Source organism: Dermacentor andersoni, chromosome 4 (genome assembly GCF_023375885.2).
Source record: "Dermacentor andersoni chromosome 4, qqDerAnde1_hic_scaffold, whole genome shotgun sequence".
In the NCBI taxonomy this organism is placed as follows: domain Eukaryota; kingdom Metazoa; phylum Arthropoda; class Arachnida; order Ixodida; family Ixodidae; genus Dermacentor; species Dermacentor andersoni.
This window is the reverse complement of record NC_092817.1, coordinates 122,481,669-122,505,126: the sequence shown is the minus strand read 5'-3', so window position 1 is coordinate 122,505,126 and position 23,458 is coordinate 122,481,669. Positions and strand designations below refer to the sequence as shown.

Below are 23,458 nucleotides of genomic sequence, written 5' to 3'. Positions count from 1 at the left end.
CCGAGCGACGGAAAACAACGTTGCCTCGGTTCCGTTCAGCTACGTAGCATTTGCATTTTTTTTAATTTTTGGCTCAAGTTACGTGGGACACCCTGTATAATACGGGTGATGTGCGTCATGGGGTGCTTACGCCAAGTGAACACGTTCGTATTAACTTCAATACGTTAACATTGAAACATTCGCAATATTTATATTAGCAATAATATTCAGACATTATAAGCCAGGGGCGGCGAAGGATTATGTGCGCTGTATTCATGAGAATAATGACAGGCAGCGTTACGCAGGAGCCTTTTTTTTTTTTTTTGCTCTCCAGGAAAATGAAAGCTTTGCATGTTGGGTAAGTGTACACAATGTATAGACAACGCGTGCACGTTCGCATTAAATTAAGTGAGAGGGAGAGAGAAACTAAGACATTGACTGGGAGAAGAGGAACAAGTATAAATGGCATGAAAAGAATAACTGTACAAGCACGTGGAAGGTGCCTGACAACGATTACAGTCTTTCGTGTGCTCCTTTTAGAGGACCTCGGACTAACGTCGGCTGGGACCGGGACCCAAGAATTCTTTGTTCCGTAAGAGGACGTGGCTCATAAAAAAAAAAAAAGCGGTACTCATGTGATTCTTTGTCTGCATCTCCCTGCGTGGGAGACGCCCTATATGCGCGTCCTATAGGACCTTCAATAAAGTTTATCCAATTCAATTCTAACAAGCGAGCGATGAAAACGCACTCTGCAAGTAATTATTTCTACTTATTTTTTATGTATCCCATTTATGGATTCCATTTGACGTATCCCACTCGGTTACCCGCCCTGTGAAAGGAGTCCCAGACTCCATACCATTCTGGAAAGTGGTCTTCACTTTCCGTCAGCGCTTCTTGACGCTTATTAAGTTGTAATGAGATGATGGTGGAGGCGGGCAAGAAGGAGCAAAATGTGATGCGACTGTAAAAAAAAATAAAAAGAAAAAAATGTGGGGGGTTTTACGGGACAAAACCAGGATCTGATTATGCGGCATGCAGTACAGTGAAGGACTGAAATTTGACTGCCTGGGGTTCCTTAACGCGCACCTCAATTTAGCAACACGAGCGCCTAATTGTGAACATTATACTACGTCACTCGTCCATTCGAATCTTTGGTTTACGTCACTGGCGCAAATACAAAACGGAACAGAATCAAAAGATACACGCGCCGCAAACGCTGGGGCCTCACTGTGTGGTTTACGTCCGCCCGCGTCCAGTTTTAGTTCGCGCTGGTGGCTAGCTGGCCTGCTGAATTGGGAATCCAGCAAGCGGCTTGCTAGCCCTTAAAACAGAATTTCTCACGCTTCATAGTATACATATTACCGCAAATGTATACGTGTTACGGCGGCATACGAGCGCACGTATATCCACTCGCTGACAGCGAAATCTGTTACCCTATGTATGGCCATAGCGACCCTCTTTATGCGGCGATGAAAGCAACACTTCTTTACGCTGGTATGCAGTTCTATGCAGCCCAAAGAGAGAGAGAGAGAAAGGCAAAGGAAAGACAGAGAGGTTAACCCGAGATTATCTCCGATTGGCTACCCTGTACTGGGGGAGGGGCAAGGGGATGCAATAGGTGAGAGAGAGAAGGATAAAAAAAAAGAAAAGGAAAACCTAAACACACACGCACGTAACCTCGAAGAACAGTTATGGGCTGTCCAACGGACCCGCGACGCGGCGGAGGGGCTCGGCCTCTCTGCCCCGATGTAGGAGCGGCCGTTCATCCATCCATCCACCCACAAGGGTATATGCCATAGATAGAGGGGGAAGCGCTTTATTGAAATGCAGAAGATTCTGCCGCCATGTATGTAGGAGCTTACGCATTCGACTCTGCATAAAGAAAGGGACGGGGAGACAGAATGGCCCTCGGAGAAGATTGGCATGAAACAAAAATAAAGCAAGGAAATATATGATCATGGCACGCGCAGGTGAGACAAAAGTTATGGTGTGCATGTAAACGTGCTAGAGCTTGTCCATTAGGCAGATGATTACGAAACCGGAGGAATAGCTGTATAACCGTACAATTTGTATTATTATAACATAGAAATAAAGCAGCGCGACATTAATTACACGTGTGAATAAAACGTTGAATAACATGGCGGCTTTTACAAAATAAGCGCAACCGTACTTCATGGGGAAAAAACGCAAAAGAATACTTCCCTATTAAACAACTGTAGTGGCAACCAAAAAAAAAGGGGGGGGGGGGGCACACAGAAGCAAGTAACGCGCACTGGCACACACCTTGCACAAAATAAAGTTTTTAAACAATCTTGAAGCACTTGTTTCCTAAAGCCATTGCGTTCCCTCCTCGCGTGAATACGCAGGTGATGCACGACCACATCGCGTACCGGTACGAGATTCTAGAGGTTATCGGAAAGGGCTCCTTCGGCCAGGTCATCAGGGCCTACGACCACAAGACCAAGGACCACGTCGCACTCAAGATCATCCGCAACAAGAAGCGGTGAGTACCCGCTTCTGAGATTTTCGCCCGCACTGTACTCAACTGTTTCCTTTCTTTTTTTCGTGTCGACTTTTCTTTCAATGCTAGCAGCTGCATAATTTTCTCTCGGGCCGCGAATACTCGGCACTAACACAAAGGTAAATAAAGCAGAACTCGCGACCAGGTACACGTCGCAGGTTTCAAAACACATTTTAAAACAGATTTGAAAACACGTTTAATGCACTTTTTAAGGGGACGCACTCACTCACCAGAGGACACTGCGTAGTTACTTTTCTTCGATTCCAGAAATGTGATACACTGACGTCATCCTAGACGCCATATCGGAGAACCATCTGGGTGAGACGTGACGTCACGTGCAAGCTGTCTTGCACGTGTCGAACGTATCAGCAGGCTCTCACAGCGGACTCTGTCATCCTTTAAGAAACAGAATTAAACGAAAACGGCACACACTAACGAGACAAGAAAGCTCACTTTAGCGTGTGCTCTCTTCGTTTTTAAATGCCATGCACTGAGTAGCCCGTGGTGTAGGCACTTAAAAGCCCATTTTTTTTTTGTTTTGTTTTTTTAGGAGAAAGTATAAGGCAGGATACAGGGGAGATTCTACAAAAATATTAAGGTAGACTATAACTTATTAGTTTAGAGAGACATCTTTTTTTTTTTTTCGGTAGAATGCGTGTGATTTACAAAGGGATAGCAAATTTGGAGACATTAAAACGAATTCAAACTCAGTTTGCAATTTTGTCAAATTTCAAGAACTCTTTCGCCGCACAATGCGGCTTCTGTCGAGGTTTACCGCAGACTTCCGGATAGGGGTAGTACAACGGGCACGTGCTCCATCCCCCCCCCCCCCCCCGCGAAATGTGTTTGTCAGTATGCTGCCTTCCCCTTCCTTCCCCTCCCCTTCATTCCCCTCCCCATCCTCGTTAAAGTGCGTGGCCCGACAGGAAAAAAGGTCTGGCTACGCCACAGGCACATGAGCTGAGTAAACCTACTGTTATCGAGGAGTAAGAGAACCACCGAATCTCAATTTAAGTATGCCCTCTAAATACAGTTTACACCCTTTGGGGCGCATCTTTGTCTCACCATAATAATATCATGCCTTGCTTTCGTTTCTTTTTGTTGAAAACTCTGCTCTCATTACTTTCTCATCAAGAATGCTAGGTCGCGATTAACCTAATACATATCTCTATATTATATCAGCAAGCACTATCACACTGCATGTGCAATTATACCTTTATACTAATACGTGCTCAATGCAAATTCCCGTCGGACTGACAGGAAACTAATAATCAATTGTACTATCAGACTCCTATCAGACTCCTATCAGACTAATAAAATGGATATCTCATACATCAAATAGAAAAATGTATTACCCACACGTGCGCGCCGGCGTCAGCTCGTGACTGGTTGTGTAAATGAAAACTGTTATTTGTTGTCAGAAAGCTTCTGCAACCGAGCTATTTGTTCGTTCAATAAGGATTTTCCCTGTCCCCTTTGCCGACGTGGCAAGTTTCATGTACACTTCAATAACGCCTCCGTGTACTGGCCGGTGAACGAAAGTGGGGAATCTTACAAATTTCTGGAATCTCATTCTATTCGCAGTCGCTTGTTGGCACTAAGGTACAATGGTTTATCGTGCCCCCTAGCTGGCTTGCACTCATGATGTATCTTAGAGTTACTGCATATGCTCCCCTGGAGCATGTGCAGTAAGTCTTCTGCACGGCAGTCGAAATGTCCCGAGTAAGTTGCCCTGTTTGTCGCTATTATAACTGCCGTAAATGTACCAAGTCGCCATTTTCTTCTCGCAATTTGCTATCCTTTTGGTTGCGCCCCCCCCCCCCCCCCCCCGCCCTTCTGTCACTTGTTCAGGAGTCAGCTGTCGCGACCGGCAGAATTCTCCCCTTTCCTTTCTTTCTTCCGACAGCCACGAAAAGAGTCGCTCTTTCCACACCCAAACGCCAGCCGACACCGCAGCGCGTGCATGCGGTTCCCATAATACACATGTGTATCTAAAGTTTCGATGAAACCAGAAGCTATTGCCGCACAAAGGCGTCTTGCAGCACTAGCTTTTTAACGCGTAAAAACAAGTATCTTCTGGGAACGTTCTCCTTAGTTCTTTCGCTTTTGTTTGGATATTCATTTTAATTCACATAAAGATACACCAGAGAGAGAGAGAGAAAGAGAGAGAAGAGGGGGGAGAGAAACGAATAGGGAAAGATAGGGAGGTTGGCTACCCTTCACACGGGGAGGCGGAAAGGGGAAGAATAGATAAGGCGAGAAAAGAAGAATAATTCGCAGAGTCAATCGCGGAGGAATCTCCGCTGTCACAAGCGTTCTTACAATCCATTATCCTTCACAACGTGCAGAAGGGCTTTTGTGGCCTTTTGCATGCACGAATGCATGCGTCATGGTCGAAGGATTATCATATGCATCACATTTCTTCCGAGAGCGCTCTATTGTCTAACAGGTTGAGTTTAGCTCGTATAGTACGCCATTGGGTGTCAAAGGATGGGCAGTGGCACAGAAGGTGCTCTAGAGCCTCATCGCGCCCGCACAAATTGCACGCCGCGCTGTTGGCCATCCCTATTAGGAATGAAGATGCACCATATTTTGCGGACACGCACGTGGCTTTCATTGGTTGCAGAGAATCAGACTGTCGCCATAGTAATATATTTCGATCGATTTTCTAATGAGTACGATGTTATCAACATATCATAGGACTGAGGAGCTTGAATTCCGCAGTTAAGATTCCGCTTAACTCCAACTGCGGCAATTTCGCAGCACTCAAACACGTGGACACCTACTTGCCTGAACACTTTTATATGAACGAATTAATACAATAATAATTGCATGGAATAACACAGGTAATGACTTTTAAATACAACATATTTTTCTTGCATATTATTGGGTGTTTCGGCAAAATATTTAGCCGAGGTTTGGTAAGCAGGAGAAAAAAAAATGCTGACATGAACGGGATGAACAAGCGCCTTTGACTCTTCGAAAACGCAGGACAACTGACGCTATAACCTGCTAAATGATCGCTGTTCAGCACTGGAAAAAAATAAAAAAGTGTGTCAGAAGTGGGATTCGAACCCACGCCCACATTCGTGGACCAGAATTCCCATGCCCTTATCAAGGGGAAGGCAGTGCCTTGAGTCTGGCGCCTTAGACCACTCGGCCATCCTGACAGCTGGTCCGCCGTTTTTTAACAAGTGGTGAGTTAAGTGTGTCCTTTAATATATATATATTTTTTTGTCCCTTGCTTAATTTTCTCATGTCATTTTTATTTGCCGCGGTATTATGTCACTTGAACGTAAATTCCTGACACGCCTGCCTTTGTTTAAAGGCCATAACGTGTAGGCGTTTTAGGTGACCCACAGGGTAGGGGAAGATTCACTGCAGTAATACGGTGGCTAGAAGCCACCGTACCCCTTTCAGCTACCGTAGCGGTAGTGTTTCGGAGCAAGGACCACCAAAAATTCTGTGGTTCCTGTGAAGACAACAAATAGGTAGGCGGAGAACGTCGCCGCACGCTGCCATAGCCGAATTTGGCACAGATGTCTTGTGAAATACTAAAAAACCAAAATAAAATCGAGGGGTACGTGTGTTCACATCCCTGGAAAGCAAATTAAGTGCTCTGCGCCAAAGTATTTAATTATATGTATCTTGCTGTAGTACAGCGAAACCCACTGCAACAAGCTTGACTTTGTGGCGACATCTCTCGGGCTTTTCTCACAACCTGCCACCGCGGGCATTTTGAAACTTTTTATGTCGATTATGTTGCTTTCACCCTTTTCAGTTGCATATTCTGAAACTAATTATAGCTCGTTGATCGTAATTATTTAGAACAATGGTAAAATCAGTCTGCGCATTTTTTTATTGTGTGGGTTGGCTTGTGTCTGCTTTAAATGATGCCGCTAGGTCACTTTAAGTAGTAGTAGCAGTAGTAGTAGTAGTAGTAGTAGTAGTAGTAGTAGTAGCACTAGTAGTAGCAGTAGTAGTAATAACAATAATAATAATAATAATAATAATAATAATAATAATGCAATATTTATTTTTAATTTAACAGGGTGGTGATTTGGGCGAGTTATAGTAGGATACAAATTAAAAAAAACAGCAGTGGCAACCAAGGCACACGGACCGCGCGGGATTGTTACTCCGCCAGCCAATCACAGAAGCAAACAAAATTGTCGTCATGCATTCGTCATGCGACCATTTCAAAATGGCGTCGTACTTGACACCGGAGCCTCCGGTACCTCCGGAGCGTCTGCTGTTCTTGAAGAGTCTTTTCATCGGCGGAAGCAATGAAGTAGGTGTGCAAGAGACACGGACAAAGTGTAGGAAATCTGAGCTTTTCACTCTTCAAAAGTCCGCGGTACAGTTAATTTCACTGCTGACAGCGTTTTACTCATGAAACTTCACTGCCAACTGAAGTGAAACTTGACAATAAACAGATGCAGCGAAGCACGCGTTTTATTTCAGTTCAATAAAGAATTAGGCTTTCACCGTACCACTATAACAGACGAGTGAAAACGTGCAAAATTACGCGCTTATAATTTTATTTTTGTGGTTACCCCCTTATTTAGGTAACAGGAGAAGTGTGAAGTGTGAACAATTTGCAGCTTCGCGGAGGAACAGTGGCTGGCGGTTATGAGGTCATGGGCGGGGCTTCACTGCAGACTTGATATAGACCGTTTCATCGGGCGAGGAGGATAGGGCGCGCGGAGAGCCTTTCCTCCTCTCTGGTTTGGGCGATCCGGCGCGGCGAAGTATTAATTGCTGTCGCGTGCTGCGGAACGATTTCGAGATGTTTTATATCTTACTTTGTGAAATTTACGCCATGTTCGTTCATATAAGGTCATGAGGGAAGCCTTTCGGTGCATCAGTAACTATACTGTAGGCAGAAATATGTCTTGGGGGCGCAAAAATGTGACGCGCATAATCAGTCGCGGTGCGTGTATGTGTTGTTTACTATTTTGCTTATATCGATTTTAATTCAACAAAGAAAACCGGCGTCTCTGTATTACCAGCATTAAATGGTAAATCAGCTCACTGTCTGATCGATTGGTGTTGGCAGTAAAACATAAAACATAAGAGCGCATGCTCGTGCACGGCCAACCTAAGGCAACCATGAAACATCTGAGTGGCAGGCGCTATCAAATATTTGTGATACACTGGCATCGTTCTCACGCATTTTAAGTTTAGTATCTTTGAAATTACCATATGTCTACGCTAGCCTTGCTGCATGAGGCCAATGGCGCTGCTCAACACAGCGATCACTGCGGTTGGTGAGCCAGCACGATACATATATAAGCTGTGTGCTTCGGTATTGCCTTTTTGGCCCGTATACAGCCATAATATATGAGAGGGTTCGCATAAAAAGAATGCGATGGCTATTTTGAGCACAAAATTTGCGTAATACGTGTGAGCGCGTCGTAGAGAAGTGAACGAACACAACCGAAAAAAGAAGAAATATCGGTTATCATATCCTCTTTCTCTAAAAAGCAAGAGAAAATGGGCTAACGCCGCACAACGTTTCTAAATATATAACCGCTGATGTCGTATGCTTGGACCATGCGCTATATAGAACAAAGATATCTGTAATCCAGCACCTACTACTGCTTAGGACGCTCGCGCAGTTCGTAAACGGTCGCTTTGCTGGACAAGCTTAATTCAGACTGTAAGGTATGCTGCTATTACTAGTCAAAACTATTTTATTCATGGGTGAAAGCCTCATCCATCCAACCAAGTAGTCACGCAATGTAACCTGCAGCGAACAGTTTGAACGCTTGTCAAAGTATAACAGCACAGCTCCTATCGTAGCAGAACGGTACCCACGCTGTTACGATCGTCGCGTGTTTCATGGCTCATAAACTGCAACTTAGAAATAGAGGATAATACTGCAATAAGGTCACATTAGTGATTGGAACATTCAGAAATACACAATTGATCTCCCTAGCTGATTGTAGGCTCAAGTATGCGCGCACACATCGCGCTGCGTGTTACGTCCACCTCAACGCCAGCAGAAATTCCGGCCATGACGCCTTAAACCACTTCAGCACGTCTCGCAGAACCGTTTACCACGTTGAAGACGCACGTCATACTAAACAGACCAAACGACCGCGAAAACAAACGCCAGAACCTACCGCCGAGCGTATACCTGCCATGCAAAAGACCGCTTTCACCCAAGCCAGTATGGCGCTGCTCATAGGCGGCGCCACTGCGTTCACAATATGGCGGCGCCTACGAAAAAACGGTCTATAGGTGTTCTGTGGACTTGAGTTGTATCTGGCTATTGCACAGCCCAGTTCTACACAAGGCAAAACAATGGACAAGGAAATCTTGTTTGACATAGTGCATTGACTGCCATTATGACCTACGTCCTTCTATTTATTTATTTATTTATTCTTTCAAAAACACATTCATAATTGTTGAAGTTAAACACCTCAACACCTATGTAAGCTTTGACAGACACCATAACAAAGGGATTCCTTAAAAAAGATTTGAACACTTTGTACTATAGGGTTACAGAATGGGTTTAAGGGAAGCACATAGTCAAGGGCGGCAGAGGACTATATAGGTAGGGTGATGAAATTAAGAAATTTGCAGGCGCTAGCTGGAATTAGTTGGCGCAGGACAGAGGTAATTAGAGATCGTAGGTAGAGGCCTTCGTCCTGCAGTGGACATGATATAGGATGCTGCTGCTGATGATGATGATGCACTATGCGCTATGCAACTTCCAGTTGAACTTACATACACATCTGTTCATAAAAAAGCCATGGATAGTGCAATTAATGTGGGATGTTTGACAACATTTCGTTGAGAACACACTCTATGATTCTAGCCTCATTTCAGTGGCCATTCATGGTTCACGTGGAAATTGATTGAAGGGACAGCCTCATAACATTATGCTCAAGTTGAAATTCATTTTTGACAAGTTTCCAGCTTTGCAACTGTCTCCTTTACGCCATTTTATGATTGTTCTATACTGCAGCATTTATGCACAAGCCCACACAGAAACCTTCTCGGTGTACTTACGGACTGTGATTTTATATAGAACGCTAGCTGTTTCTTTAGTTCATCGTGTCCCTGCTCATATAAGTGGCCACTGTGATTAATATATGTGTTACGTAATCAGAGACATGTTCAGGCTCATGTGGATATATGAATCAAAGGCATTCATTTTGTGTACAAATGCTGTCTACAGGTATATATATAGGTTAATATATAACAGGGCCAGGAAAGTGCCAGTGGGAATGCCAAGGAATGTGCAGATTAGGTGAATAAAATTATATTGACTGGTTGGGCAGATTTTCTTATTTATTTTTTTTATTTTCCAGTAGCAACACTGGGTGTTATGAGAGCTAGATGTCATGATAGAAGGCTCCAGATTATTTTCACCTCTTTGGGAGTGATCATTTAATACCCTAAACAATATCATTTGACTACATTCTGCCTCTGTTTGAATTGTGGCAACCGCAGATAGGAATTGAAGCTGCAACCTTATGCTTCAAAGCAGAATGCCGTATGCCATAGCCTCTGAGCCTGTGGCTCAGTGGCTATGGCATCAGCCTGTGCCATATTTGCATGCCGACACCTTTCTTTCCTTGAGTAAAGAAAGCGTGGGTGTGGACTGCAGAATCCTTGAGGGATATCAGTGCAACATGTCCTCATTGTGAAGGAGTGTGCTGTGATCATTCCGTGCCACTTTGGGCACGTGGCCAGAGTTGGATCTCACGTAAAAATGACAATATTTTCCCAGGAAGGGAAGTAAGCAGCCACTTCAACATCAGGGCGCAAGCCTGCTCACAACCACTGCATCAGTCGATGTAGATGAGTGAACATTCTAGAGGTGTTTAGACGTGGAGAAATCAATTATACTTACACACATAACTAACTCATCGCCTTATTTCTTGCTGCATTCTTTCCTAGTAGTATTTATCTTGTAATTACATCACTACTGGTTTTTGTGATCACTATAGTTATGGTCTTGCAATTCTGTTCCGATGGGTGATTCATTTTAGAATCACTGAATCACTGTAGCACTTCCACTGTTTACATATATGAGGTGTACGTCCTGTTATATATAGCCTTTGCGCACTGAGAAGGCATTACGTCAAGCATACAACTCTCTGAAATTTTTTTTCAGGTTTCATCAACAGGCCCTCATCGAAGTGAAGATATTAGACCATTTGAAGAAAAAGGATAAGGACCAGTATCACAACGTCATACACATGTATGACTATTTCTACTTTAGGAACCACTTATGCATCACATTTGAACTGATGGGGTGAGTGACCTTTCTCATATGGCAGATGCAAATGCACAGCTTTGCACACTTCCTATTTACCTCAAACAAAGATGGAACAACATTCTTATGGCAGAAATATCACGTATACTGAGGTACTGGCACCGTGCCTATATCTGTATCAAATTTTCATAACTACACTCTGTGATATCAGCAATGTACTAGTTCTTTCTGTTCATCAACTGGCAATTTTTGAAGTGAAACGGAATTTTACTGCCTGTAATTTTACGCAGCATTAACTTGTGCTGGTGAGAGACAGGGATTGATTAAGCATGGGATGTGTGGAACTTCACAAGCCTGTGTATGTTTATTTAGTCTGTTTCTCTTGAAAGTAAGTCATTAACTGGCAAATAATTTATCAAGCAGCAATTATCGGCTGCCTACAGAACTAATGTTGGGTGCTGTGTTCAAATGCTGTAAAGTCGTTTTATAATGCAGGCAGATCTTTAATTTTCTAGACTTATGCAACCTGAAAATTTCACAGAATTCTTGTACAGGGACTGGCATTCTAGGCTAGAAAAACAGCATTTAATGGCCCTAAATATGAGCAATATATATGCCTTCTATTTCTTTTGTGAATTATATGCACCATAAAATTATAAGGTTCACAGTATTTTTCTGCAAATTCCTGCTGTTATCAAAATGATCACCTATATGCGTACTACAGGTATGCCAAAGGAACACATAATGTGCTCATGGTGGTTATTTGGCAGGCAAACCATGCATGGTGAATACGAACAACCGGCACTCGAAAGAACATGTGTCGAGAATTGATAGCGTGCTCTCAAGCTTGCAAGAAACATATACCTTTCCACAGCTAGCTAGGGCTCACTCGGTTCAGGAATTTGACAATGAAGCCCTGCAGTGTGCCACGATTAATGCTCTACGCGATGCTGTGCAACCTCGGTCATGCAGAATGAACCTGTACGAGCTCGTCAAGAACAACAGCTATCAGGGCTTCAGCCTGAATCTCATCAGGAGGTTCGCCTACTCCCTTGTGCAATGCCTGCGGCTCCTCCATCGGGAGAGGATTATACACTGTGATCTCAAACCTGTAAGTAGACTCGGAGCAGCCCTCATAACCGTGGCGCCCTTCATAAACTCCAAGTAGCTTTGATCCTTATACTCCACCTCGCTAACTCTGAGCAGTGCAGTGAAAGCTACAGAGGAGGTACTCTGTAAGAGTCCACTATAGTGAACATGTCCATTTCATCTGCTGCTGAAGTGCTGATCGGCTGAGGTGCCTGGTGCTGCAGACACATAGTGCAGCCCAGCAAATCAGAACTTCAATAGCAAACGAAATGTACATGTCCACTAGGTGGACTCTTACAGAGTACTTTCCCAGGACACGTCGGCTAACCAAAAAAGAGAACCGGAATATAACGGCTCCACCACTGTCCCCCTCCAATTGCTCTCCATGTGATGCTAACAGAATGGAAGCATGGAATGGAATGGAATGGAATGAAAGCACTAGCAGTGCACAATGGTCAATGCGTGCTCCCTTCCAAGCAACATTCGACTCTTGTTATTGACTAACTGGCTCGTCAGCCCTAGCCTTCACTGCACAGAGTGGGGTGAGATAAGCAGCATAGTTTGGTTATTGCAGGTGCAGCCCAGCGTGACACGACAGCCTGTGCTTTCTTGGCAAGCCTTTCACCAAATAAAAGTGTAGAATAATTAGCTGCAAATAGTAGAATTGTGCCAGTATTTTGCTCCCAGTCAAAAGAAGAAGTTGCTCAAACCAGTTGGAAATTTCCAATTGGAACGAATTGGATTTTTGAGCACAGTTGGACCCAATTGGTCTCTCGATAGTACTTGTTAGGACCAACACGAAAAACAAAGAAATAAAAAAGCTTAGATAAAAGAAGCTTAACTTGAAAATCCATTCGAGAAGCTTACGCATGCATGAACACTCTATGGCGATTCTATTCATTGACACACCAACCATTTACTACTTCACTAGGAGAGATACATGTCAGGTACTAGATATGTAAGCAAAATTTGGTTGTCCTAGAGGTGCCAGTAGTTCATGAGAAATTAGTAAAATTTCAAGAGAGATTTTTTAACTTCACAGAAAGCCAAATTCTTCTCTCCATTGATCCCGCCAGAATACAAAGGAAGATCTTATATTTGAACACTCACGTTATAATTGTGCTAATATTATTATAAACTATTTTGTTGTTTCGTGAGATTACTCATCCAGTGACTTACAGTTGGGACCAATTGGCATACCAAGCTCCAGTGATGTTTAATTGGAACTAAGTGGACTTCTCACGATGGCCAATTGGAACTAGTTGGGTCCTATTGAAAAATGCAACTTCACTCAATGGTTTTTTTTTACTGGGCTGTCAAGCACAGAGAGAGAGAGAAACGTATTATAAGAGTAAAGGCTGAGAGGCTGGTCTGGACTACGATGTTCCAGCCTGTTACTCAGCAGTGGGGCAGGGAGAAGAGGAACAAAAGGAGAGGGAGAAAGTGAATTAAGATGATAATATGAATAATAATATTTAAACGTTCACCGGAAACACTTATTGCAGAGGATTACTAATTAAAAAGTGCAAATTGTATTGTCTGTGATGTGTACTCATATGCATCCTGAAATTTTTTTTCTCTCTTTGGAGACAGATACACGAACTTTAATATAAACTGGAAAAGTCAATCCCATACACCACAGCAGGGCTCACTACTTCAGATGGAGCTTAGCAAAGTGAAATTAAAGGAAGTAGGCAGAAAAAGAAAGGTAAATAAAGAATTTTGCAGAAACTGACATACAGTCTGCAAAAATTCAGAGGGCAGAAGAGCATATGCGAGGCAGTGACAATAACAGCATGGCCTTAGTGGCATGAGTGCATTGTCTTGTGTGCTCCAAGACGTTGTTAAGCATTTCACAGCAAATGAATACGACAGTACAGGAGACATCCTTATTCCCCATTCTTCTGACACTCCCACACAGGAAAATATTCTCCTCAAGCAGAGGGGCAGCAGCGCCATCAAGGTGATAGATTTTGGCAGCTCCTGCTTTGTACACCAAAGGGTCTACACGTACATCCAGTCTCGGTTCTACCGCTCCCCAGAGGTGAGCTTTCTTGTTCCTCCTCACATTCACATTACCACCCTTTAATACCACAAAATTTGAAAAAAAAAGGACATCGCTTTGTGGGCACCATACTTTGATGCACCTCAGCATTTTCCTTATTCTGTGGATAAGTGAGGACAAAAATGCCTGCAATGTGTAAACATCAATATCTGCATCAGTGAGTGATGATTCTGTCTTTTGTTAGAGGAGAAAATTAGGCAGGTTTAAGCAGTTGCAGAACATTAATTCTGAACTGCACTCCCACGGTCACATTTTAAGTCAGATCAGCTAGATAAATAATATGGTACTGAAAAGATGAATGAGTGCAAAATGGAGATGACAACCAAGGTAGAAACAAGTAGACTGGACAAACATTCATTAATGTTTTTAGTGCAATATGGACCAACTAAATCAACAAAAAGTAGTCCGATAACATATTTAAGTGACAGCTCAGCTCAAGGTCTATTTGGGGAACTGGATAAGGGAAAGAGAGATTGGGCCAGGTATGGCTACCTATAAGCAGACTTCACGTGCGAACTCAGTTCAGGGTTAGCCAATTAAATTCAGGTTGTGGCTCAGTCCTTGAAATATTTGACCATCTGGGGACAGTTCTTGTCCTAGAATGTCTTCCTGTGCGTTATTACACCAGCTAGATGATGTAAAGTTGAAGCTGTGTCTCATGTACACGCACATCACTACACTTGTCGCAGTGGTTGCTGGCATTCAGGGTCATTGACCCTGAATCATGACCCTGAAGTGTCATGACCCTGAACCAGGGTCATGACACTTCCATAAGACAATGACGTTGTCCGTCAATTCGTATCTCCTTGTTTTGTGCACAAAGGTGATCCTTGGCCTTCCGTATGGCACTGCCATTGACATCTGGAGCCTGGGTTGTATCCTTGCCGAGCTGTACACAGGCCTTCCCTTGTTCCCGGGTGAACATGAGGCCGACCAGTTGGCCTGCATCATGGAGGTGCTTGGCATGCCACCCCCTTGCGTCCTCGAGCTGGCAACACGCAGGAGGCTCTTCTTCGGTGCGTGGCGCTCCTTTCTCTCTTGTGGCATAAATATGTATTTTTACCTTGCGGCATTAAATTGCAAGCAGTTCACGTGGCGACACTCACTAGTGGCAGTTCAGTGGTTATACGGTGTTTCATTTTTGAGTGCGAGGTCGTTGGCTCGATCTCAGTTGTGGTGATCTTGTACTGATAAGGGCGGAATGCAAAAATGCTCATGTACTGTGCTTTGGGTGCACGTTAAGGAACCCAAAACGAGAGATAATGAATCTTAGGAAACAAAACATAAAAATGTTATAGAAAGAAACAAACCAAGTTAAGATATTTAAAGCATCAAAGACTGTATACAAGTCCTGCCTGACACAAGTAAAGCAGCTATATGGCCTTCATGGCTGAAAGTGGGTTCTCGTTTCTGTCCCACGACTCTAGGAAATGGGGCAAGCAACACAACTATTATAAGATTATAAGATTATTATAAGATAAGAACCATTATAAGATTTTTGAAACCACTTCAGGACATGTGTTCACATTTGTCCTATTTTTCTTTGTTAGACTCGAAGAACGTTCCTCGTCTAACTCAGAACAGCAAAGGAAAGAAGCGAAGACCAAACTCGAAAACGCTGGCTGCTGTTTTAGGCTGCAATGACGAGGAGTTCGTCGACTTCCTTTCCCTTTGCCTTGTGTAAGTAGTTGACCTTCTCTTTTTCTTAGTCTGTTAGTTTGTCAAAGAAAAAGGAAGAGTGGTCACTTTGATTCACATTTAGCAATTCATTTCTTCAGGCTGTGATTATGACAAATGTGTATTCATTGCTTAAACTAAAATATGAAAATCTTTGTACAAACACTTGCAGAAGTTGTAAATAGATATTAGGCAATATTTTGCATAAAGCTAGAATAATAAAGACGCTATATATTTGGGGTCCTCAGATAACATGGAGGAAAGTCAATTTAAGGCCCTTTTTCATCTATCCAGCAGTTTTTTAATGAATCTAATTCATGTAGTGTGCTTTGGGTGCTCAGGCATTATTAAAATTTTAATGGTAGCGGTGTATGAAAGGTTGTTAGCTGAGCAGACCCACATTATGTGCTTGAGAGAAGCAGGCTATGAAATTATACAGTGATAGTAGAGTGCCCAACATGGATAATACACGAGATGCATAAGATGAACAGCTGTAGCAGATAGATAGCCTGGTGGTACGAGCTTTCAGGCAAAAAAACAAAAATAATGGAGGTTTTCATGAAAAGGAGGAGAGGTCTGGTGAGGGTGGAGGGGAAGGGAGTCACTATGACAGCAACACTGATTACTGTTTTCTGGCAGCAATCAACTAGTGCAGTTGGACATATATATTGGGTTAATGGTACCCTGCCCATAGAGTGCCACCCGCCCTAGTTCCTAGAGGTGACAGAATGAGCACAATGGTTACTCATGCACCTTGTGCAGCACTCATTATAGCGTGGAACTATTGCCAAGGGCATGAATTCTTAGTATATATAATCAACGTTCATGAGGTGAACAGCTGACCTTCTGCATATGGTTCTTCGTCATAGGTGAATTTTCATCTGAGAGGCATTTTACAGTACTTTCTCGCAGCACTTTCTCACAGCACTTTCTTGTGCTTATAGCACAAAATTCACCCAAGAAGAAGCATGCTGAAGGTCAGCTGTTCACCTCATGAATCGTTGATGAATGGCCTCGTGTAGAATCAGTGTAATACTGGTAAGAGTGAAACCAGGAATGTGGTGAGTGCAAGGAATCATGAGAAAAAGCAATCATGACAATGGCTAGCACGTACTGTTGGGTTTGTTGACACCATATTCTTGTGCATTTCACCACCTCCCTTGCTGTTTTCCTACTGTTTGTCAAAGGTGTGCCAACGTTGTGTTAATTGAAGTCGGGTTCTGCACAAGACGGTCAGCACACAGTGACTGAGACAGGCAGCAGCGTATCTAGTAAGTGATACTTAAAAGTGCACTAAATCGTCAATAGCACTTGTTGACGTCACATTTCTGCCATCGTAACGGATAAAAAATTCCCTCCCTTTCTCTCAACCTCCGCACAAAATTTAAATAACAGGAATAAGGTGATGTAATAAATGTATAAGCAGTTGCTTGGGTCATTTGTTAGCATTTTGAGTAGCACTCTTCCAAGTACCTTGCTTGGATTAATTACTTCTGATCAAAGCTAGATCTGGGATCACAACTTTCACATACATTATGCATGGTTCAATCATCTACTATGTATACACAGGCAAGTATAACTTTGTGTTGTGTTCTTGGTAGTTGTTTTTAGCAGGTGCTTCTTTTCTCTTCTGCCAGTACTTTTTTGTTGTATTGTGTATATATTTTTCTTGTTTAGTCTTGTTGTTTAGCTACAATTTTGGAATAACTGGCTAATTAAAAGCTACATTTTCTATTTTATAACAGCTAAAACTACAAGAATGACAACAGCATCTTCTGCTTCTTTCTGCCCTAGCAGACTTGGGATATTCTCATATCTCAGAGAGATCTCTCAGAAAAATGTGAAGGGTATAGTTCCATAGCATGCGCTTAACCTTTACTGATCAAATGTCTTGCACAGCAGTGAAGTGGTGCTAGGTAGCACAGATATTTCACCAAGGGAGCTTGCAATTCAACTGTAAAGTAGTGAACTAAAACTAGGATTACAGGAACCCATTGTCAGTCTGTCACTCCTACAGCATGACATTACGGTTTTCCTATAAAGGTCAAGGTTTATCAGTCCTTTAGATGAACCACGAATCATAGTCAAACTGCAAGTCTCAAGAGTCACAAGTTGATGTTAATACAGAAGAAGATGGAGTGTGCAATTATAATAGGGGATGATAATATGAGGGATTCCTTGGTTGATCTTTTGAATGAGCTGAAACTGCAAACGTCTGCTACAAATATACAGTCTTAAGCTCCACACTCGTCAAGTGGAGTGAGTATGCAGAGGAACTTAGAAATGCGTGAGTCTGTTAATGTGAAATCCGTTAACATGTGAATGTGATCTTAATTTCAGAGGGTAGGACAGAGAGTAAGGGGGTACGACATTGTGCGAACATATGTGAAGGTGAAACAAGTTTGTTTACATGAATACTTTGTTTAGCGCAAAACAACAGACACAAGAAAGACGACAGGACAAGGCGCTACTCTCAACTGACATCGTTTTATTGCGTCACTCCTTTATAGACCGCTCAAACTCACTGCGCATGTTCCTCTAGTTTGAGCGGTCTATAAAGGAGTGACGCAATAAAATGATGTCAGTTGAGAGTAGCGCCTTGTCCTGTTGTCTTTCTTGTGTCTGTTGTTTTGCGCTAAACAAAGTATTCATGGATTCGCACCAACTAGCCCACCAAAGCATTGTGCTGAAGTTTGTTTACATGTGGTTGCAAGTTGTAATAACTAAATGTCTCACTTTATAAACAAAGGTGGAATCCCGACACCCGAGTTACCCCTGATGAGGCACTCAGACACTCCTGGCTTGCCATGCCAAAGGACTCAAGGCAAATCTACAAGACAGTACAGGCCATTACTGTTAAGGAGACAGAAACAGGCAAGTCTTGGATAGTTCTTCTTTGCTGCATTTTCTTATCCTCTTGACAGAAAGTGTATGTATAATGTGTTATATTCATGACCTGGATGTGGAGATAGCTTACTAAAGATGTGATTCCGTGAGAAGGGAAACTGTTTCCAATTTGGAAATCATAAAAAGCTCAAGTCATGAGACTATTCAGCTAAACTCGAGGTGCTGTGACGCTGCTGGAAAGTTTTTTCTTTAGCTTTTTCACAGTACACAAGAACATGTAAACTATACCTCTTGGGAGAAGTTTGTAGGTACGTCATGTGTAATACCAGGTCATGCTGTGTCATAACATATATGTGATATATGGCATATGCCGCATACAGCTTACTTCATTCCTGGCATACCATGTAAAGTTTTGTTTGAAGAGCATAACAAAGCAATCCAGACACAAAACATCATTGGCATAAAAAAGTTCAGAGCGCCACTAAAGCTTTGAGTGACACGTACCGAAAATTATGGCAACTGAACTGACAACAGTAACAGTGCCAGCAATGACAATAAAGACAGTGACACCACTGCAATTAATTATAGTGGCTATATGATTACAGTGACAGATAAGGACCACGTGATGGTGACAATGTGATGGAAATAATGGCAGCATGGCTTATGTGTCACAGTCAGGGTATTAATTATTGGGTAGCAGGAACAAATCGCTTTTTTTTTTCACAACTCCTTCTTCTGCCAAGGAAACATAATGATGACAGTTGAAACAGATACCATGAAATTGACTCAAGTATTCTTAATAGCTATCTCTGTAAGGAACGTTATTTTGTGTTGCACCACTGGGGAGCCAACACTTGCTGAAACCAAAGGAAGAATAAGCTATACTAGTAGCTTTTGTTCATATCTGTGGCAAAGCAGAATGGCAAAAAAACAGGAAGAGAAAGCAACATAGGCCAGATGGCGGGATCCAAATCTGCAACCTTCACATGTATTATACAGTGGTATGCCTGCTTTCATACAGGATGTGTTCTGTGCATAGCTATATATGCATTGCACTACTATCTATATAACATAGACTGCTGACTTGGCACTTATTTAGTGGCAGAGCCGGTTGGCCAGAGAATCCCAGCACAGGCCCATCCCTCTGCTTATCTCTAAATAAACCCTCTCTCCTGAGCCAGATTACGGCAGCATATCTGTAACATCCTTTCTAGCCACATTTATCAACAGTGGGCAAACAAGAAAAAAACTCGGCCAACATTTCCATAAAGAGACTTGTCTTTATCAGGGCAAGTTTTGGCACGTTTTTGCAAGTCACCTTGTCAAAATGTTGGCTCTGGGCATCTGCTGTCGATCATATCAAGTCTCCATCTTCCTGTAACTACATTGCCTTGTTTTGATTGTATACCACATATGTGCAATGTAGCCTAATTCTTAGGAGCTGCAGATTGGTAGCTGATAAACCTTAGGTGTTTAATGCGCTCTGCCAGTTCATTGCTTCGGTAACAGTTGACTTCAACAGTGTACAGTCATGCTAAAGATATGAGCTGCAGCACGCGGTGCCCGTGGTTGAAGGGACCCAATATTGCACGGATGTGAGGACACACAACAAATTGGAGAACTAAACACCGTTCAAATTAGTGCTGGCATTTAGTGTACCAATTTTTCGTATGTCACAGCCCTGCCGTGCAGTCTTGGAGCCCTTTTAACCACGAGCACCTAGCTGCAGCTCATATTTAATATGACTGCGCATTCCTTAAAAGAACTCCTGGTCATCCTTTCCCTTCTTGGGAAGTGCAGCCGTGCAATATAGTAATAGTGTAGTTGCCTGAGTTTGTGCCTTAACCTGTTTTAACGTGATAGCATTAAGCGTCCCGTGTCGCAGAAAATCCGGCGTCTGCGTCCCGCATTGGATGTTGTTTCGTCAAAAATCTTTTCGAACCATGCCTACCCAACCACGCAGGCCCTTCATGTAGCGCAAGGAAAGTTACTGAACTAATTGAATGTCTCAAGGTAAAATACGTCAGAAAAATTGTAAGGTATGACTTACGCTCAACCTATAGACATGATAGCGTCGGACTGTAATTTGAATATGTGAGAAAACACAAATTCTGTTACTCAGAAACTCAAGAACAGACTCCTTTTTCCAATGTATTCCCAACACTTTTGCTCAGATGTTCCCACCTTTCTCTCTCTTTCTCGCAAATGCAGGCAGCTTATCGAACTCCTACAAGGTCTACAAGTGTGCCAGGCCAACGGAGCAGAAAATTATGGAGCAGAGGAAAGCCACCACATCCAGCAGCGACACGAGCGCCTCATCCGAGGAGTCCCGTGAGTGTGTGCAGACATTATATCCTCTGCCAAGCAGTGCTTTAGTGATGGAATGCATCACTGGCAACTGGAAAATCTGGAGCGTTTCTAAATCTACACTCTAAAAACACTTTGCAACCATTAGGGTGCATCTTTGTCCCACAACAATCATCGTAATCTATCCTAATTGCATGCCTTTCCCTTCTTTAACGCTGCGTGCTCGGTAGTTCCAGGTCACGAACAGCATGTGTGTTATCAGTGTGACATAGCATTCTTCTTATGAAAGTAGCGATGCTAGAGTTTTCAAGAAATAAAATGCAAGCACACATGACGATTACTGTTTGAGGACGAGAAATGCCCGAGAGGGTATAGGTTTCTTTTAGAGTGTAGTGAAAATATGAATACCACACATCTGTATTAGTCTAATACATTTTTGCATTTGATGTATCAGATGTTTATTAGTCTGACAGGAGTTTAGATTAGTCTAGTACAGTTACTTATTAGTCCAATAGGAATTTGCATTGGGTACATATATTAGTGTAAAAATTATTTGTATTAGTACCTATACAGTATGATAGTGCTTGCTGATCAGACTGATGGAAATATGCATTAGGCCATCGACAATTAGGACAGTTACTAATAAGGCTTTCTGGCATTGTAAATAGCAGACTAAGGTCATGCATATAGGTGTTGGAACTTGTATTGGAATTGAAACTAAATGCCAGGTGTTTCTGATGGGACTTGAGTCATTTGGTTCCAATTGGTCCCAAGTGGAAGTCACTGGTTGATGGTAGGAGTAAGGAATGGGAGGCCTAAAAAGATAACTAAGTTCTCACTTGCGCTCAACCATCTACATAAAAGTGGAGATGTTTTGCGGGCACCATCTTCTCAAGGAGGTCCTCATGCACATAGGTATTCATGCAGACATGTACAACCTTTGGTTATAATCTGTACAGTCATAGCCGCACTTTTTGTCCAATCAAGTTCAAGCAGTGCCTGCAAGGTTTCTTTGTCTCATGTATTAATTTAGCAGCTGTGCACTTCATTGCTCCAATTATGTCACTTAATTTGTCATGTTACTTATTATTTGCTTTCTTTTGTGATGTGATAGGTGATGCTACTTGATATATGATAGTTTGCTTGTATGTCCCACTTTGTTAATTTGTTTTCTTTTAATGAAATACCCTATTCTCTTCTTGCTATGGATCCTTTGTAATAGACTTTTTTACAATAGGTCCCATTAGTCTTATCTGCTATGGGTAGGTCATTCCACAAACATTTTGTATCCAATGATAAGAAAAATAAGTTATTATTATTATTATTATTATTATTATTATTATTAAGAGGTATATGCATGCAGCATTCGTCGCAACCTGTTCATGTCCAAATATTTTGCTTTCCTTGTAGCGTGTCGCTCTCAGTCACTTCTGCCAAGCTAGTAATAAAGCACTTTAGCATGATGCAAATCTTACAAACATTGTGTTCCAGTTGATGTCTGAATCTTTTCCTGGTCGCTTCTGGTGGGCCGGTAATAGAAAAACATATTTATTCAAAGTACCTTACAGGCCTCTATTTGGGGCATTGGATAAAAGGGGCTATAGCGCAGTGATATATAGTACACAAGACCAGCAAACTAATTTTGAGAAATTATGAAAGTATATCAATGATACAGACATCAATAAATATACAGACAATATTCTAGGCATAAACCCTAGTTTTACTAGGCTACCATTAAAATGAACACCCTTCTCATCTGCATCCTGCGCGTGCACATGCAGGGCAGGTAGCACGAGCACAGCTGGCTATAGTGTCAGGTGTGGTAGCAATAACAGCCAAGTGGCAATGCTTTGCAAGAACATAACGAGGGTGGATGTAGCAACAAATAATGAAAACAGGAATGATGAAGAGAGGGAAACACACAAACACCGCACTGACTTTTAACAAATGTTTTATTCCATCCAGAATGTGTACAATTACCTGAACCATATATGCCATGTGGTATCATTTGGAAAGTGGAAAATGAAACAAAGCAAAACTGGGGTAATAGAAGGGACAAAGATTGTAAGCTACAGGTGGGTTCCAAATCTCAATTGCCATAAACAGCTATGTTCAGCAAAGACATTGCTGTCTTCGCTGAATAGCGACCACTGTTCTAATCTTGCCATGAATTGCAAAAACGGTAGCTTCAAGGAGACAGCATTAAAGTCTGCAATGATGTACTATTCAAGTAAAACTCTTGCTTGGGCTAGTTGGTTCATGCTTGAAGTAGTAAAGGCAAGGCACAGAAGACCAGGACTCAGGAAGAAGAACACAAACGACAGGACTGACGCCACTCACAACTGGAGTAATGAGTGGCGCCGGTCCTGTCGTTTGTGTTCTTCTTCCCGAGTCCTGGTCTTCTGCGCCTTGCCTTTACTACTTCAAGATGTACTATTGCTGTCTGGCGAGCGGATGACACTGATGAGTGATACAATGGGGTGCTGCCATGGTACAGTGGAGTCAAGCAAGCCCGATTAACTTATATGAATGCAAGAATGAGACTGTTTTGAAAGCCTGCTGACACGGCTTAGGTGTCAAAAATTATGTGTGAGCACTACTTAGGCAGCTAGACGTCACCGGTTTTAAAAAAATACAGCGTGTGGAAAGCAGTGGGTATGTCGTCAAATTGCCTGATTCCAGTCGTCTGTTATGACACAGGTTAGACAGTGCCATAGCCTAAAATAAAATGTGAGAGAAA

The 23,458-nt window shown here is 42.5% G+C and overlaps 1 protein-coding gene and 1 non-coding gene across 2 annotated transcripts in view; one reads left to right on the top strand and one right to left on the bottom strand.

Annotated features, from left to right (window-relative positions):
• The window catches only part of LOC126537562 (dual specificity tyrosine-phosphorylation-regulated kinase 4-like), a 252,240-nt gene that overhangs the window by 220,789 nt on the left and 7,993 nt on the right, over nt 1–23,458 (top strand). Inside the window, exons 5-12 of the mRNA XM_050184673.3 lie at nt 2,346–2,482; nt 10,632–10,772; nt 11,706–11,844; nt 13,744–13,866; nt 14,711–14,903; nt 15,438–15,567; nt 18,314–18,442; nt 20,627–20,742. Of these exons, the coding sequence (XP_050040630.1) occupies nt 2,346–2,482; nt 10,632–10,772; nt 11,706–11,844; nt 13,744–13,866; nt 14,711–14,903; nt 15,438–15,567; nt 18,314–18,442; nt 20,627–20,742 (1,108 nt within the window). The remainder of the gene's footprint in view (nt 1–2,345; nt 2,483–10,631; nt 10,773–11,705; nt 11,845–13,743; nt 13,867–14,710; nt 14,904–15,437; nt 15,568–18,313; nt 18,443–20,626; nt 20,743–23,458) is intronic.
• TRNAL-CAA (transfer RNA leucine (anticodon CAA)) lies at nt 5,555–5,670 on the bottom strand. The gene is made up of 2 exons: nt 5,633–5,670; nt 5,555–5,600 (listed from the first exon to the last, which is right to left on the bottom strand). It is a non-coding gene; the product is annotated as a tRNA-Leu (tRNA).